At 49.9% G+C, this 15,117-nt stretch overlaps 1 protein-coding gene across 1 annotated transcript in view; it reads right to left on the bottom strand.

The window, feature by feature from the left end:
* The window catches only part of PDIA5 (protein disulfide isomerase family A member 5), a 39,257-nt gene extending 24,617 nt beyond the window's left edge, over nucleotides 1-14,640 (bottom strand). The window contains exons 1-6 of the mRNA XM_075829031.1: nucleotides 14,557-14,640; nucleotides 4,587-4,713; nucleotides 3,305-3,392; nucleotides 2,217-2,300; nucleotides 1,764-1,809; nucleotides 1,218-1,371 (exon numbers count right to left, since the gene is read on the bottom strand). Coding sequence (XP_075685146.1) covers nucleotides 1,218-1,371; nucleotides 1,764-1,809; nucleotides 2,217-2,300; nucleotides 3,305-3,392; nucleotides 4,587-4,713; nucleotides 14,557-14,610 — 553 coding nt within the window. The 5' untranslated portion in view covers nucleotides 14,611-14,640. The remainder of the gene's footprint in view (nucleotides 1-1,217; nucleotides 1,372-1,763; nucleotides 1,810-2,216; nucleotides 2,301-3,304; nucleotides 3,393-4,586; nucleotides 4,714-14,556) is intronic.
* Between the last annotated feature and the right edge of the window lie 477 nt (nucleotides 14,641-15,117).

The following is a 15,117-nucleotide window of genomic DNA, read 5'->3' on the forward strand; positions in this document are numbered from 1 at the left end:
GAGGAAGGAAGGAAGGAAGGAAGGAAGAGCAGAGAGAGCGCGTCAGAGGAAGGAAGGAAGGAAGGAAGGAAGAGCAGAGAGAGCGCGTCAGAGGAAGGAAGGAAGGAAGGAAGAGCAGAGAGAGCGCGTCAGAGGAAGGAAGGAAGGAAGGAAGAGCAGAGAGAGCGCGTCAGAGGAAGGAAGGAAGGAAGGAAGAGCAGAGAGAGCGCGTCAGAGGAAGGAAGGAAGGAAGGAAGAGCAGAGAGAGCGCGTCAGAGGAAGGAAGGAAGGAAGGAAGGAAGGAAGAGCAGAGAGAGCGCGTCAGAGGAAGGAAGGAAGGAAGAGCAGAGAGAGCGCGTCAGAGGAAGGAAGGAAGGAAGAGCAGAGAGAGCGCGTCAGAGGAAGGAAGGAAGGAAGAGCAGAGAGAGCGCGTCAGAGGAAGGAAGGAAGGAAGAGCAGAGAGAGCGCGTCAGAGGAAGGAAGGAAGAGCAGAGAGAGCGCGTCAGAGGAAGGAAGGAAGAGCAGAGAGAGCGCGTCAGAGGAAGGAAGGAAGAGCAGAGAGAGCGCGTCAGAGGAAGGAAGGAAGAGCAGAGAGAGCGCGTCAGAGGAAGGAAGGAAGAGCAGAGAGAGCGCGTCAGAGGAAGGAAGGAAGAGCAGAGAGAGCGCGTCAGAGGAAGGAAGAGCAGAGAGAGCGCGTCAGAGGAAGGAAGAGCAGAGAGCGTCAGAGGAGACAGCGGAAGCGTAAAGAGGTGGAGTGCACAACAAAAGGTTGAGAAGATGAGAAGTTCAGGGTGAGGCAGAGTGAACAGTTGAAGAACAGAGGGGTGAAGGATGTTTATTGCATGGAGTCATTTAATGGTGATGGCGGAGTGTAGTGCAGCGAGGAGGCCCGGATCACGGAGATGCACAGCGGGTGTCGGGGGCAGAGACATCTAAGGTAGAGAGGACGAGACAGGAGCCAGCGATGAGGGAAGCTCAGGAGTTGTGAAACAATTGGAGAACAGTATTTGTCAGGCTGAATCCTTCACACATGATGAGCTGCACAATAGTCCTGGCAGAGACGCTCCGCAGCGCAACGTACGAGGAATCCTCAGACACTGATTAACCTAAACATGTTCTCACGAGAAGTCAACGATTTAACCCCCGACTCCTGCCCCTGGAGGGACGTGGCGCGGCTCTGCACGCATTCACCGGACGGCGGCGGCAGCGCAGCGACACACAGCAGAGAAGTCACTTACATGGGGCGTAAAACATCATGAGCAGAGGGCGATCTTCCTTCTTCAGAAGCTTCCGGAAATCTTTTTCACTATCGACATGGACAATGTCTTTGGCGTCAGGATTCTCCTCCCACAGCGGCGCCCCTTCTGGATCTTTAAGGAACGCCACCATAGACTGAAGGATGGGGAAAAATAAGGTCACAGGTAGAAAATGGTGGAAAGACGAGGAGAGAAGTGCGGATCCTGCCGCTGATTCACAAACATTGGGGCAAATCCTCAATGCCAGAAATACACTGAAAATAGGGTGTACGGGTGAACCTGACATGGTGGGTGACAACCAACATCCCCTCCAGGGCAGTGCCCACCGGGGTTGTCCTTCAGCTTCTCTCCCATGTGAAGCCGAGTTATGGGCGGTGTATGACTGATTAACTATGTAAGATTTGCCATTCTGGAGCCTGGGAAAGTTGTGTACCACTCCTAAGAACTGTAACGGAAGCCGCATGGTTTTCAATCCTTAGAGATTTGAGGTAAAACGTGACTATAGGACAAATCCCACAGGGCATTTACCTTGTATGTGGTCGGCCTGTTGTACTCCGTGTGGAACGTTCCATCCCTGCAAGAGAAATGGAAAGTCTCATCCGAATCCTATTAAAGGGACACTACGCCTGTAGTGTATCAACCCGACATTTGTTTTGTAGTTAAAGGAAGTTCCCGGTTATCAGCCACTTCAGCCCAAGCAGAGACTAGTCTGTGAGGGTCAGAAATCCACTTCTTATCTCATCAGTGCTCAGGATGCTGCTCTCCCTCATACTTTACACTGCAGCTTCACTTGTTTTGATTGGCTGCTGTGTAGGAGCATAAGCTCAGCAGGTGGTCCGTACATGGAAAGATGATTACAGAAAAAACAGGAGAATATAAACTACAAGTAACTAAACCAAATAATCTCATCAGGAAACATAGGAGGGGAGGAGCCTAAATAAAGGGGAGGGGCATCTTTAAGATGAAGTATAATTTACTGACTTGTAGTGCAGCAGCTCCACGCCTCCCGTCTTCGCACTGGGTTCCACCTTCATCTTCTTACATAGTTTCCTGCTCTCCGAGTCACTGGAAAGTTTGAGAAGAAATAGGTAAATGCACATGACAAGATCTCAAAATATTTTAGGATTATAGACACCAGTCACATCCAGAGCTGCAATCAGGTTTTTATGGTTTTTACAACTCCACATAATGCTGAATAATTCTAATCCTTTACTTATATTAGGTATTAGACTCCAGTTACATCCAGAGCTGCATACACAATTCTGATGGCTTCCGGTCATCTCTCAGGCTGCAGGGCTTCATATTGTCATTCTGCTCCAGAATCTTTACAGTGCATGCTTTGCTGTAGGGCATTGTGAGAGATGTAGTGTTTAAACCAAGAAATGTTTACTAGTCTGAAGCAGCAGAAAAACTCACTTTTTCAGAACGTAATTAAGCAGAGTAATCTTGGAGCCAACTAAGCAGTGAAGCAGTAGGTAGAGATGGGAGTATTATGAGATACTGCCACAAAATTCACGAGAGTTAACACCAGCAGGATTGTGAACGCAGCTCTGGATGTGACCGGAGTATAGGATACAATGTAACTACCCGAGACCTAAGACGAGCAGCATGAAGGTTACGGTGCCGAGATGGATACAGGTGAATATTTCCCCCATTACTTACAGCCTGACGAAGGCGCCGACCCAGGAAGACATGAGCGGCCTTAAAATTTTATTCCCAAACTGATTACACAGATGAAAGTTATCGGAGCGTTACAAAGTCTTTACAGCTCGGAGGTAAAAGCATTAAAACGGTCTCCATCACGTGGATTTAAGTGCCGCGCGCCGCAGACGCCATTATCATAACCAAGGGACCGTAAATCCAGGAGACGTCACAAGAGCCAGCGCAAGCGAGAAACGGAGCAACCGCTGCACAGAAGAGATAAATGACACGGCTCCCCCTAGGGCGGCCAGTATGGACGGAGGCAAGGGTTCCTAATGCATGCTGGGGGTTGTAGTTTGAGACTAGCCTGGACGTTAGTGATAAACGCCACAAAGACCCACAATCAAACAAATGAGCCAGCATCGTACCCGCAGTCAATCCATGATACAGTCGCTCTGCCCCGCACATCCTGCGCCACATCCGACAGAAGTTTCAGCGGACGCTCAGCCGCCTGGGCTACAAAACACAAAACAAACAGCGTCAACAAATATCTGGAACATTATAAATAAAGTTTGATGAGAGCACTGAAGCTGCATGCTGTAAAGTGAGTGCTCCCTGTGGTGACTGTTACTGTCCGGTTTCCTGCCGTTCTCATGTCCTTGACAACTATTTTCCCACTTCAGGAAATAGTTGTAAGACCCCACACCCCTTACAGTAGTTTTTTTTCCCCACTTTCAACCTCAGTGTCAGATTTTCCCGGCACAAATGACAAATGTAAATCCAAAGCGTGATGTCCGAGCCTTAGACAATGGCAGCTTGAAATGATGCATCATGGGAGAAAAGGAAATAAAAAATAAGTGTTTTATACATTTCCACTCTGATCATCATTGGTCTCCTACCAGGGTGTAAATAGATTATACATTTCCACTACCTGCAGTCACCACTGGGGGGAGCTGAATGAAGACAGACTTATTATGGAGTTCAATGTATAAAATAGTATGCAGTGAGCTCCCCCTAGTGGTGGCTGCAGGGAGACAAAATTTACGTACTCATGACTATGCAGGGGATTTGGAGCTTTGTATCAGAAAACGGCGCTCTGACGCCTATAAAGCTGCGTTATGGAAATAACCAAACACGGAGCGTTGGACCTGTTCAAATGAAAAGTTCACTTCAAATTTTCATTTGGGACAAGGGTTAATTATCTGTAGGTTTTGGACGACCTGACACTTTGGAGGAGTATTTTCACGCCAGTGTTGCAGCTTCAGCCGATCCCCGATACCCCCTGACAACCTCCCGACCACCACACCCCCCGGCGACCACCACACCCCCTGACAACCTCCCGACCACCCCACCCCCTGACAACCGCCCGACCACCCCACCCACTGACAACCGCCCGACCACCCCACCCCCTGACAACCGCCCGACCACCCCACCCCCTGACAACCGCCCGACCACCCCACCCCCTGACAACCGCCCGACCACCCCACCCCCTGACAACCGCCCGACCACCCCACCCCCTGACAACCGCCCGACCACCCCACCCCCTGACAACCTCCCGACCACCCCACCCCCTGACAACCTCCCGACCACCCCACCCCCTGACAACCTCCCGACCACCACACCCCCTGACAACCTCCCGACCACCACACCCCCTGACAACCTCCCGACCACCACACCCCCTGACTGCGCAGTCGGCAGCAGACTCCTCACCTGACTTGGAGTACAGTACCAGTACGTTATTTCGCGTACGCAGCAGCTTCTTGAAGTCTTTGTGGTCACTGATTTTTTCTATGAGTGGAGAGATTTTTAGTGCCAGGACGACGGACGGGAGGACGATCTGAAAGAACAGAAAAACATGACGCTGAAACTGTACATAGGGCCCGCGCACAACCTCCAGGATCACGCGACCGCCGTGTTCTCTAAAACCCCAGCTTTCCACGGACCCTGAGTGACATGCAAATCTGCATTATTATAACCTCATGTTCCTTCTCTAATACTGTAAGGGTGTCAGTCTTCACTGCATTTCTAACATTCTATTCATGAACCAGGGAGCGCAGGATGAACAAAGCTATAAATATATCTCAAATAGGGGAGAATCCAAGGAAGACAAAGAGATTATAAGAGGAGTCCATGCTGCATATATAGCGCTCCGTGCTGTAATAACCGTGTTAGTGCACGCCGTCAAATCAACGCAACATTGGCCGGCGATGAATGAGTTGTGTGTGCCGAGAGGTGACAGCGAGGTCCCTGCCATCACCCCGGATATAATGTAGAGAGGGGCTGCCAGCGCTCCACGTATGTGTATATCACACCCGGCACAGGACACGTGCAGTTACAGGAGGATTGGCTCATGAACCGAGGCGCAGAAAAACGTAATCATTAACCCCTGAAAGACAATTCTTCATTACCTGCACAGCAAATTCTCAACATATATTGCGCATGTTTCCCCAGCCTGAAAAGGCTGATAACAGGGAGCAATAGCTTGTCTGCCTGCCCTGCGGTCTCCCTCGGTTGTGGCTCTGCTGTTTTTTGACAAGGGAAGCGGCACAAATGATGGGAGAATCTCCGGCAACGACATCACTCAACTTTTATAAAAATACCGAATGTTCGTCAAATCTGAAAATCTCAAACCCCTCCCCCGCACGGATGGCGTCAGATTCCTACACGTGTATAATAGTAGCACAAGACGACCGGATCTCAGGAGAGAATTTCTGGGTGTTGTCTGTCAAGAGGCAAAGTACACGACACGAATAGAGGTGCCAAAGACGAGCGGCGCCGCCACATGGAAGAGAAAACCAGGGGCAAACACGCCACAGGTGAAGCCACCGCCTTAAAGGGCCAGCCCAGCATTATGTACATGAAATGTTCTGCTACTTTCTACTATACTGTGTGTTCCAATTCCTCAGCATTTCCAAGATCTCTGCTTGCCGACAGTGAGAACATTCTTGCTTAAAACCTGTACAGATCTAATACTTTTCACAGTCTCCGTTTGTTACAGTGTATCAGTGCAGGTAAAGGTAAGGTCCGAAGTAGCTTCGGCCACCTGTGGGTAAAAACCACCCTGCATACCGTGGGCCAGGTTTTTTTAAATGTGTTTGCACAATTTTGCAGGTGAACAGCAATTTTACCCACAAAACTACAAGGCCGTTAATTAAATTAATCTTAATGGCTGAGTGGTTTTGTGGGTAAAACGGCCGTTGTGCGCTACGTGGGACCGTACCCCAAGAGCCATCAGCCTGCAGTCAGGACAGGAGACAGATTTGTGCTACTGCTATGTTCAGCTCACAGAGGATTGTCTTCACTGATACACTTTAACAAAACTTCAGCCGTGTGACCAGGATATGCCTGTGTAAGTCTCTTAGCATCTGGATGGTCCCAACAAATATTTGAATAGAACTGACAGCAAGAAGTGATCTTGAAATAGAGAAAAAAAGTTTGCTAGAAGATTGCAGTACATTATACAATGATGAAGCTTTATTTGCAGGAGAGCCACGGGGGAGGGGGACTATAGCAATGCTCCCGACTGTTAACTAGACTGCGGTGAGAAGAGTCGCAGGGGAGGGGGCTGAGCTACATTAGAGTCAGGGGCCCCCACATTGTTGGGGGCCCCTGCTGGTTGTGTCCGCTCCGCTCGGACCCTTAGACAAGTTTCTGGCTGCGGTTTCTCGTAATTCCTGTTTCAGGTGGAATCCAAGATCAATATTTGTTCTCAGCGAGATACACTGAGTAAATGGACCGGAGCCAGAAACCTGATTATCCTGCTCCAAATCCGGGCTCGCACCTGCAGCCGCCCAGCTGGGTCACCTCCTGCCAGCGCCCGCCGGGGTCTGTGCACACTCTATGCGAGATCCATGTATGGGGGAGACGATCACAGCAGTCACTGCAGCCCCCCACATTATAGAACCAGACCCCCAGCAGTGCACCTGATACTGGAGGGGTCTCAGGACAACAAGGAATAAAGTGTGGGGGGCGTTCAAGACAATAGCCCCAGAACAAACATCCGAGGCCGGATCAGTGGCAGATAGAAGAGAATTACATACACAGCAATCCTACATCTCACAGACCCTCTGCTCGGACTAAGAGTGGGGGTGCAATGGGAGACCCCAGTATTCTATAAGCCAGAGAGGAGAGCTGCAGGATAGAGGTCTACAGGACGCCACGTGGCCAGACAAACAGACCACCCATCATTTCACAGGGACACATGTAACATTGTATAGAGCACCAGGGTCCCCCACCCAAGGAGACTCAACAGCTGCCCCCCCCAAACAGCAACATATCTTATACTGTATATAAGTGACGCAGCAGTCCCCACACAGACACCCCTCGCTACCCGGGCAGTGCCCCCAGAGCCCACCTCCATGACATCTCTTATATTCACAGGGACTTCTATCACCTGCGGAGTCTACTCTATATCTAAAAGGTGCCCGTACACAGTACATGAGCATGGCCAAGATGTATGGGGGCGCCCGGACTCTCCCGAAACAAGGATCGGGCACGTTGGATTTCAATGTTCTTAATTCTAAGACAATAATTGGGGGACAGAGGGGTCCGGAGGGGGGGGGGGGGGGGAGACAGTGGGGTCTGGCAGCGGCTAATTCCCCTGCATGTGTAGGGTGAAAATCGTGAAGATTCGCAGCCTGTTTGTCTGAAAGCGATCTGGGGTGTACGGCCAGGGTAATGGCAGACGGATCGGGTGACAGTTTGGGGAGACCCCATCTCTACACATCAGTCTGCGGCATCACGAGCCTCTCCGATAACCTGCATCAGAGCGCCCGGGACCTGGCAGCCGTCCCACACAATCCCGGTAATAATCTGATATCACGTAACCAGAGGAGCGACTGATGTGACGGACAAAGACGCCTCAGTGTGGGGTTATAGATCTGAAGATGCCCATTCATGGGTCAAAATCCCAAATATTTCCACAGAGCACAAGTTACATGATCTCTAATCCTCCAGTTATCAGACACTGAAGAGGAGAACGTCTGGTAACAATAGCGGGCACCACTGCCAACTGCGCCACAGTGACGCAAATCCAGACCAAGGCCAGCCATGGGGAGCGACAGCTGAAGCCTCGGCCGCCCGCGGTCACAGTCAGGAACACCATGCTCTATGCAAAATGAATAACGAAAACGTAAGCGTTCTCACACTGCGGTTTTGGTGCAAACTTGTGGCAAATTGACACTTTTTGCAAAATCACAGAGACATTTAGCAGCGATTTCATGGTAATCACATCAAGAAAATGCCACAAAACCACAGCTTGAAGACCCGGCCTACTAGTTTTTGTGTTTCAGTTCCTCATTATTTTCAAGATCTCTGCTTGCGGTTAGTAAATGGAAACTGTCTTGTTTATATCCACGATTGTATCTAATCAAGACAATCCTGTGTGAACTTCACAATCCAGATTCCAGATTGTTACAATGTATCAGTGCAGGTGAAATGTAACAAAGTATCAGGACAGAAGGGAGATTTGTGCTGAAGAAAATTCTCTAGACAAACACTGTAACAAAGGCTCAGCTATGAGAAGAATTCAGTCAGGAGCGGCTTTCATCCGCTCGATGTAAACAAGCATGTTCGTATTCACTGACAGCAAGAAGATCTTGAAAATGACAAAACACAAAGTCTATTTGAATTTAGAAACAAATGATTAGACTTTCATTACATAAAATGGGGGGGGGGTCCTATTCTGGGGTTGGTCACGTGTTCAGTATAATAACATGCAATGTCCCAAAGTGACCCCCATGCCAGTTATAATAGATCAGGTCATAGCCAGGAGACACATCCAGGATGTGACTGGAGTATAAAACATGACGTAACAGTAGAACTGTGACTGAAGCTCTGGATGTGACTGGAGTATAAAACATGACGTAACAGTAGAACTGTGACTGAAGCTCTGGATGTGACTGGAGAATAAGACATGACGTAACAGTAGAACTGTGACTGCAGCTCTGGATGTGACTGGAGCATAAGACATGCTAGAACAGCAGTCCTATAAGACCTTACTTTATATATTTCTTCTCCCTAGGTTCCGTTTCTGGTTTTGGTTTAAAAAAAATACATACAAATCTGCAGGAAATCTGCACTGTGGGAACAAGGCCTAATACATGCTGTAAACAGTAGAATTGTGACTGCAGCTCTGGATGTGACTGGAGGATAAAGGTTTCCAGTTCAGTCACTGAACATTATATGTGTCTTATATCTGGATGTGACCTGCGCTGTGCAGACGACTCTACAAACAGAAGGATCCTGTACAGACACACGAGCATTTCCTCCAAGACTTCAACAGCTGCAGGGCCTGGAACTTCCTGAGCATGTCGGAGAGCTCCTGTGTGGTGGCAGGGAGGGGGGAGGGGTCGGTGCCATCTCACTGTGGTTTCACATTGATGATAAAGCCTCCACCATATGACAACCCATCCGAAGCTGCTGGACGAGAGGATGAGTTTGGAAACGAGCCGTTTCCTGCTGCAGCCGGGAAGATGCCGGAGAAATCCCAGGAAAAAAAACAGAATCCGCCCTGAAGATCAGGAAATTCCCTGATGTGATAACGGAGCGAAGACTCCCCGCGGCCCCAGCGTCTGACCATGCCGGTCAAGGATGATCCGATCTCATATCACTCCCGCCTGTAGAGGGCGCTGCTCATGACACACACCTGAGGATACCTAGACAGACAGTAAGGCTAGGTTCACACGCGACAGGTTTACTGCAGACATGTCTGCGACTGTTCTACACATGTAAATGGAGTTGAAAAAAATCCCTGCACCTGCTGCAGGCACAGTGCCATTCACACGCACGGCCGAGACGCCATCCGATAAACGAGCAACGGGAGCGATCCATCCGATAAACGAGCGGCGGGAGCGATCCATCCGATAAACGAGCGGCGGGAGCGATCCATCCGATAAACGAGCGGCGGGAGCGATCCATCCGATAAACGAGCGGCGGGAGCGATCCATCCGATAAACGAGCGGCGGGAGCGATCCATCCGATAAACGAGCGGCGGGAGCGATCCATCCGATAAACGAGCGGCGGGAGCGATCCATCCGATAAATGAGCAACGGGAGCGATCCATCCGATAAACGAGCGGCGATAGCGAGGAACTCAGATTCCCTGCAGAAGAATACAGACGGCTGCAGGACCCCATAACCTGAAGATGAGGAGCGCCCTCTAGAGGGAGGGGTTTTCTAACAAATATCTATATCTCGATATGTCTGCCATTGTATCGGTAAATGTACGTTTTTTCCAGTGTTGAATAGCGAGGTCGCCAGCGCTTCTCAACACTGTAAAGAAACAGTATAAAGGACGTGACGCTGTGAAACGTATAACATGGACGCTCTGGACGTGACCGACATTTGGCGTATGGAGACGTCGCAGAAAATGTATCGTTCAGGCGCAGCCCATAAACGCGATGTGAAAAAAGCCGGATGTAGCAGAGTTTTTATCTGCTGAGGATTTTGTCGCAGGTTTGTCGTGGACTTCACTCTATACATTGCAAAGGGTAAAATCGGTGGTGAAAATCCGTGGCGTCAGCGATTTCTGCGCGGTGAAGAGAATCCCACCTACCCGCGTCGGCCTGTAAATTGCAGCAGATTTTCCTAAACCTTCATTATTATATAGTGAAGTGTTTTTCAACTTTCTAATTGACTTTTTGGGTAACTCCATCACCATTTTAAAGATCTCTGCTTACTGTCAGTGAATGGGACCAGTCCGGTTTACATTCATAGGCTGAACTTCTGATCTAATACTTCTCACGGCTGAGGGTTTGTTACAGTTGTATTCAGTCTAGACAATCATCTGTTAGATAAACATCCTGGACTCCAGACTGATCCATTTCACCTGCACTGATACATTGTAACAAACTATCGGGACAGGGGAGAGATTTGTACTGCTGATGGGTTTACCTCACAGAGGATTATATAGACAGGATACATTGTAACAAACCCTCAGCTGTGAGAAGCATTAGTTCAGTTCAGCCTCTGGATGTAAAGAAAAATTTTAAAAAATTCAGCCAGATAGCAAGCAGAGATCTTGAAGATGGAGAGGAAGTGTAACACAAACGTTTCATTATTCCAAGATTTACATTTTAATATTGGAATGGACTCGTTTGACTCCGCTGAGAAATTTGGGGGAACATTTTAATCACTCTCAAGGGTCAGAATACAATTTTTTGGTCGATCAGCTGCCAGCGAATAATCTACAGCCATTTGTAAATACTTTTTTGGGTGAAGCTTTCCAGGTAAACGTCAGGTAAGTCAACTTTGATGGACGATGTCATGGCGGTGGCGGCGTGACCCGGTAGGGAGGTGCTTTCGTTCAGGGCTCATGTCTATGATTTATTTTGTGTGCAGATGATCGCACCCCTGCCCCTCCCCGTCCTGGGTATGATGCTGGTAACATATGGCGAGCAGTAAGGCTGGGTTCACACGGCAGCGTCCGTTACGGTGGAAATTACGGTGCTGTATTCAGGAGAAAACAGCTCCGTAATTTCAGCCGTAAAGGCATGTGCAGGCGTCTTTCGCTGCGTCCATTACGGACGTAAATGGAGCTGTTTTTCCATGGAAAACGGCTCCATTTACGCCTGAAGAATTGACAGGCACTTCTTTGACGCGGGCGTCTTGTTTACGCCCCGCCTTTTGACAGCGGGGCGTAAAAAAAATGACCGTCGGAACAGAACATCGGAAGACCCATTCTAATGAATGGGCAGATGTTTGCCGACGCTATCGAGCCGCATTTTCGGACGTAAATAAGCTGTGTGAACATACCCTAAGGGTATGATGCTGGTAACATATGGCGAGCAGTAAGGCCTCATGCACACGACCGTGGTGTTTTTCTGGTCCACAAATTCCAGGACCGTGTTCCGTGGAATGTCATCCGCAGTTCATCCGTATGTAATCCGCAAAAATGCGGATGAAAAAAAAAAAAAAAAAAAAAAAGGACTTTTAAACAGGATGCCAAAAGCTTGGTCAAACCCCCTTTAGAAGGTCACATGATCCGCAAATCCGCAAACTGCGGATGACACACGGCGGTGTATCCGCAATTTCCACGGGCCCATTGACTTCTATTGGCATGTCCGCACCGCATTTGCGGCCCATAATAAGACATGTCCGGAGTTTCTGCGGCACGGATGTGCGGACATGCGGAGAGCCGTGAAAACACGGATAGTGAGTATGGGCCCATAGAAATGAATGGGTCCGCAATTAACCCGTGGATTTGCGGTTGAATTGCGGACGCAAAAACACGGTCGTGTGCATGAGGCCTAAGGGTGTGATGCTGCAGGGGACCTCTCGCCGGGGGCCGCATAAATCGCCTCTCCCCGGGGGCCGCACGGTCCCCTCTCCCCGGGGGCCGCACAGTCACCCCGCGTCCAGTGCACAAACAGGATTTTCTTGTTAGTCCTGAGTGAACTGGAAAATCAGCCCCAGCAACAACTCAGGGTCAGGCGGGCGGCGGAGGGGCGACCTGAGGTGATAGGGTTGCACTGAGAGGAGGATACATTGTTACACTACAGGGGGACCCCACATATACTGGGGTGCAGAGTTACCCTACACATGTGAGGGGTGTCACTGTCAGAGAGAATATAATCCTGGGGTGTCACTGTACATGTTGGGGTGAATCCATCAACCTGACACTAGAAGCCTCTGAAGACACAAAACACGGGGTAGTCACTATACCGGGGTCTCTGTGGAGTTACGCGCAGTCTATAAATATATTAGGGTCTCTATATACTGGGTCAGGGGTCTCCTGGGTCTCTCTGTGGAGTTACATGCAGTCTGTATAGATTAGGGTCTCTATATACCGGGTCAGGGGTCTCCTGGGTCTCTCTGTGGAGTTGGGCTGCAGTCTGTATAGATTAGGGTCTCTATATACCGGGTCAGGGGTCTCCTGGGTCTCTCTGTGGAGTTACATGCAGTCTGTATATATTAGGGTCTCTATATACCGGGTCAGGGGTCTCTCTGTGGAGGTGGGCTGCAGTCTATATATATTAGGGTCTCTATATACTGGGTCAGGGGTCTCCTGAGTCTCTCTGTGGAGTTACGTGCTGTCTGTATAGATTAGAGGCTCTATATACCGGGTCAGGGGTCTCTCTGTGGAGGTGGGCTGCAGTCTGTATATATTGGGGTCTCTATATACCGGGTCAGGGGTCTCCTGGGTCACTCTGTGGAGTTGGGGTGCAGGCTATATAGATTAGGGTCTCTATATACCGGGTCAGGGGTCTCTGTGGAGTTGGGATGCAGTCTGTATATACTGGGGTCTCTATATACCGGGTCAGGGGTCTCCTGGGTCACTCTGTGGAGTTGGGCTGCAGTCTGTATAGATTAGGGTCACTATATACCGGGTCAGGGGTCTCCTGGGTCTCTCTGTGGAGTTACATGCAGTCTGTATAGATTAGGGTCTCTATATACCGGGTCAGGGGTCTCCTGGGTCACTCTGTGGAGTTGGGGTGCAGGCTATATAGATTAGTGTCTCTATATACCGGGTCAGGGGTCTCTCTGTGGAGGTGGGCTGCAGTCTGTATATATTAGGGTCTCTATATACCGGGTCAGGGGTCTCTCTGTGGAGTTGGGGTGCAGTCTGTATAGATTAGGGTCTCTATATACCGGGTCAGGGGTCTCCTGGGTCTCTCTGTGGAGTTACGTGCAGTCTGTATAGATTAGGGTCTCTATATACCGGGTCAGGGGTTTCCTGGGTCTCTCTGTGGAGTTACGTGCAGTCTGTATAGATTAGTGTCTCTATATACCGGGTCAGGGGTCTCTCTGTGGAGTTACGTGCAGTCTGTATAGATTAGGGTCTCTATATACAGGGTCAGGGGTCTCTCTGTGGAGGTGGGCTGCAGTCTGTATATATTAGGGTCTCTATATACCGGGTCAAGGGTCACTCTGTGGAGTTGGGGTGCAGGCTATATAGATTAGTGTCTCTATATACCGGGTCAGGGGTCTCTCTGTGGAGGTGGGCTGCAGTCTGTATATATTAGGGTCTCTATATACCGGGCAGGGGTCTCTCTGTGGAGTTACGTGCAGTCTGTATAGATTAGGGGCTCTATATACTGGGTCAGGGGTCTCCTGGGTCTCTCTGTGGAGTTACGTGCAGTCTGTATAGATTAGGGTCTCTATATACCGGGTCAGGGGTCTCTCTGTGGAGTTGGGGTGCAGTCTGTATAGATTAGGGTCTCTATATACCGGGTCAGGGGTCTCTCTGTGGAGTTGGGGTGCAGTCTGTATAGATTAGGGGCTCTATATACTGGGTCAGGGGTCTCCTGGGTCTCTCTGTGGAGTTACATGCAGTCTGTATAGATTAGGGTCTCTATATACCGGGTCAGGGGTCTCTCTGTGGAATTGGGGTGCAGTCTATATATATTAGGGTCTCTATATACCGGGTCAGGGGTCTCCTGGGTCTCTCTGTGGAGTTACGTGCAGTCTGTATAGATTAGGGTCTCTATATACAGGGTCAGGGGTCTCCTGGGTCACTCTGTGGAGTTGGGGTGCAGTCTGTATAGATTAGGGTCTCTATCTATATACCGGGTCAGGGGTCACTCTGTGGAGTTACGTGCAGGGCAGGCTATATAGTAGTTGGGGCGCAGTCCGTATATGAGATCCTTGTTTACAAGTTTTAGGATTCTTGTGCCCTCAGACATGATGTCTCCTCAGCCCCCCGCGGTGTATGTGTCCCCCGGGGGCCCCTCGTTACTCACCAGGACGTGGAGCAGCATTCTCTTCTTCCCCCAGCAGAGCCCGGCAGGAGCCATCACACGGCTGCCACGTCTGGCCGCGCAGGCGCACACGGCACGAGCGGGGCATGCCGGGAAGTGTAGTTTATCCGTCTGCTGACTGCACCCGCGGACAGGTGGTGAGGTAAATATCTGTGTGGAACTATAACTCCCAGCGTGCTCCGACGGCTAATATACACCAACTAGCTGTCAGGACATGCTGAGAGTAGTAATCCCTCCGAAGTGTGTGACAAGGCCAGGTTAATGGTCTTACAGGAGGATGTGGAACTACAAGAACCAGAGAGTCCTGACAGGCCGGACGCCATGATGTTTCTTTCATCCGAGATCAGCGGCATCATGTCCTGATTATGTGGCACGGAATAATTTCTCTTGGTGACACGGATCTTAGTTTCTCTCGATTCGTGCCGCACCGTTACCGCAATACAAAAATTGAGTAAATTCCTCGCGGAAATCGATGGGACCGGACGCGGTCTCAGAAAATGTTCCTAGACCGGCTGCGGTGGAAAACCGCAATGTTGCGCCACG

Source organism: Rhinoderma darwinii, chromosome 6, assembly GCF_050947455.1.
Source record: "Rhinoderma darwinii isolate aRhiDar2 chromosome 6, aRhiDar2.hap1, whole genome shotgun sequence".
NCBI lineage: Eukaryota > Metazoa > Chordata > Amphibia > Anura > Rhinodermatidae > Rhinoderma > Rhinoderma darwinii.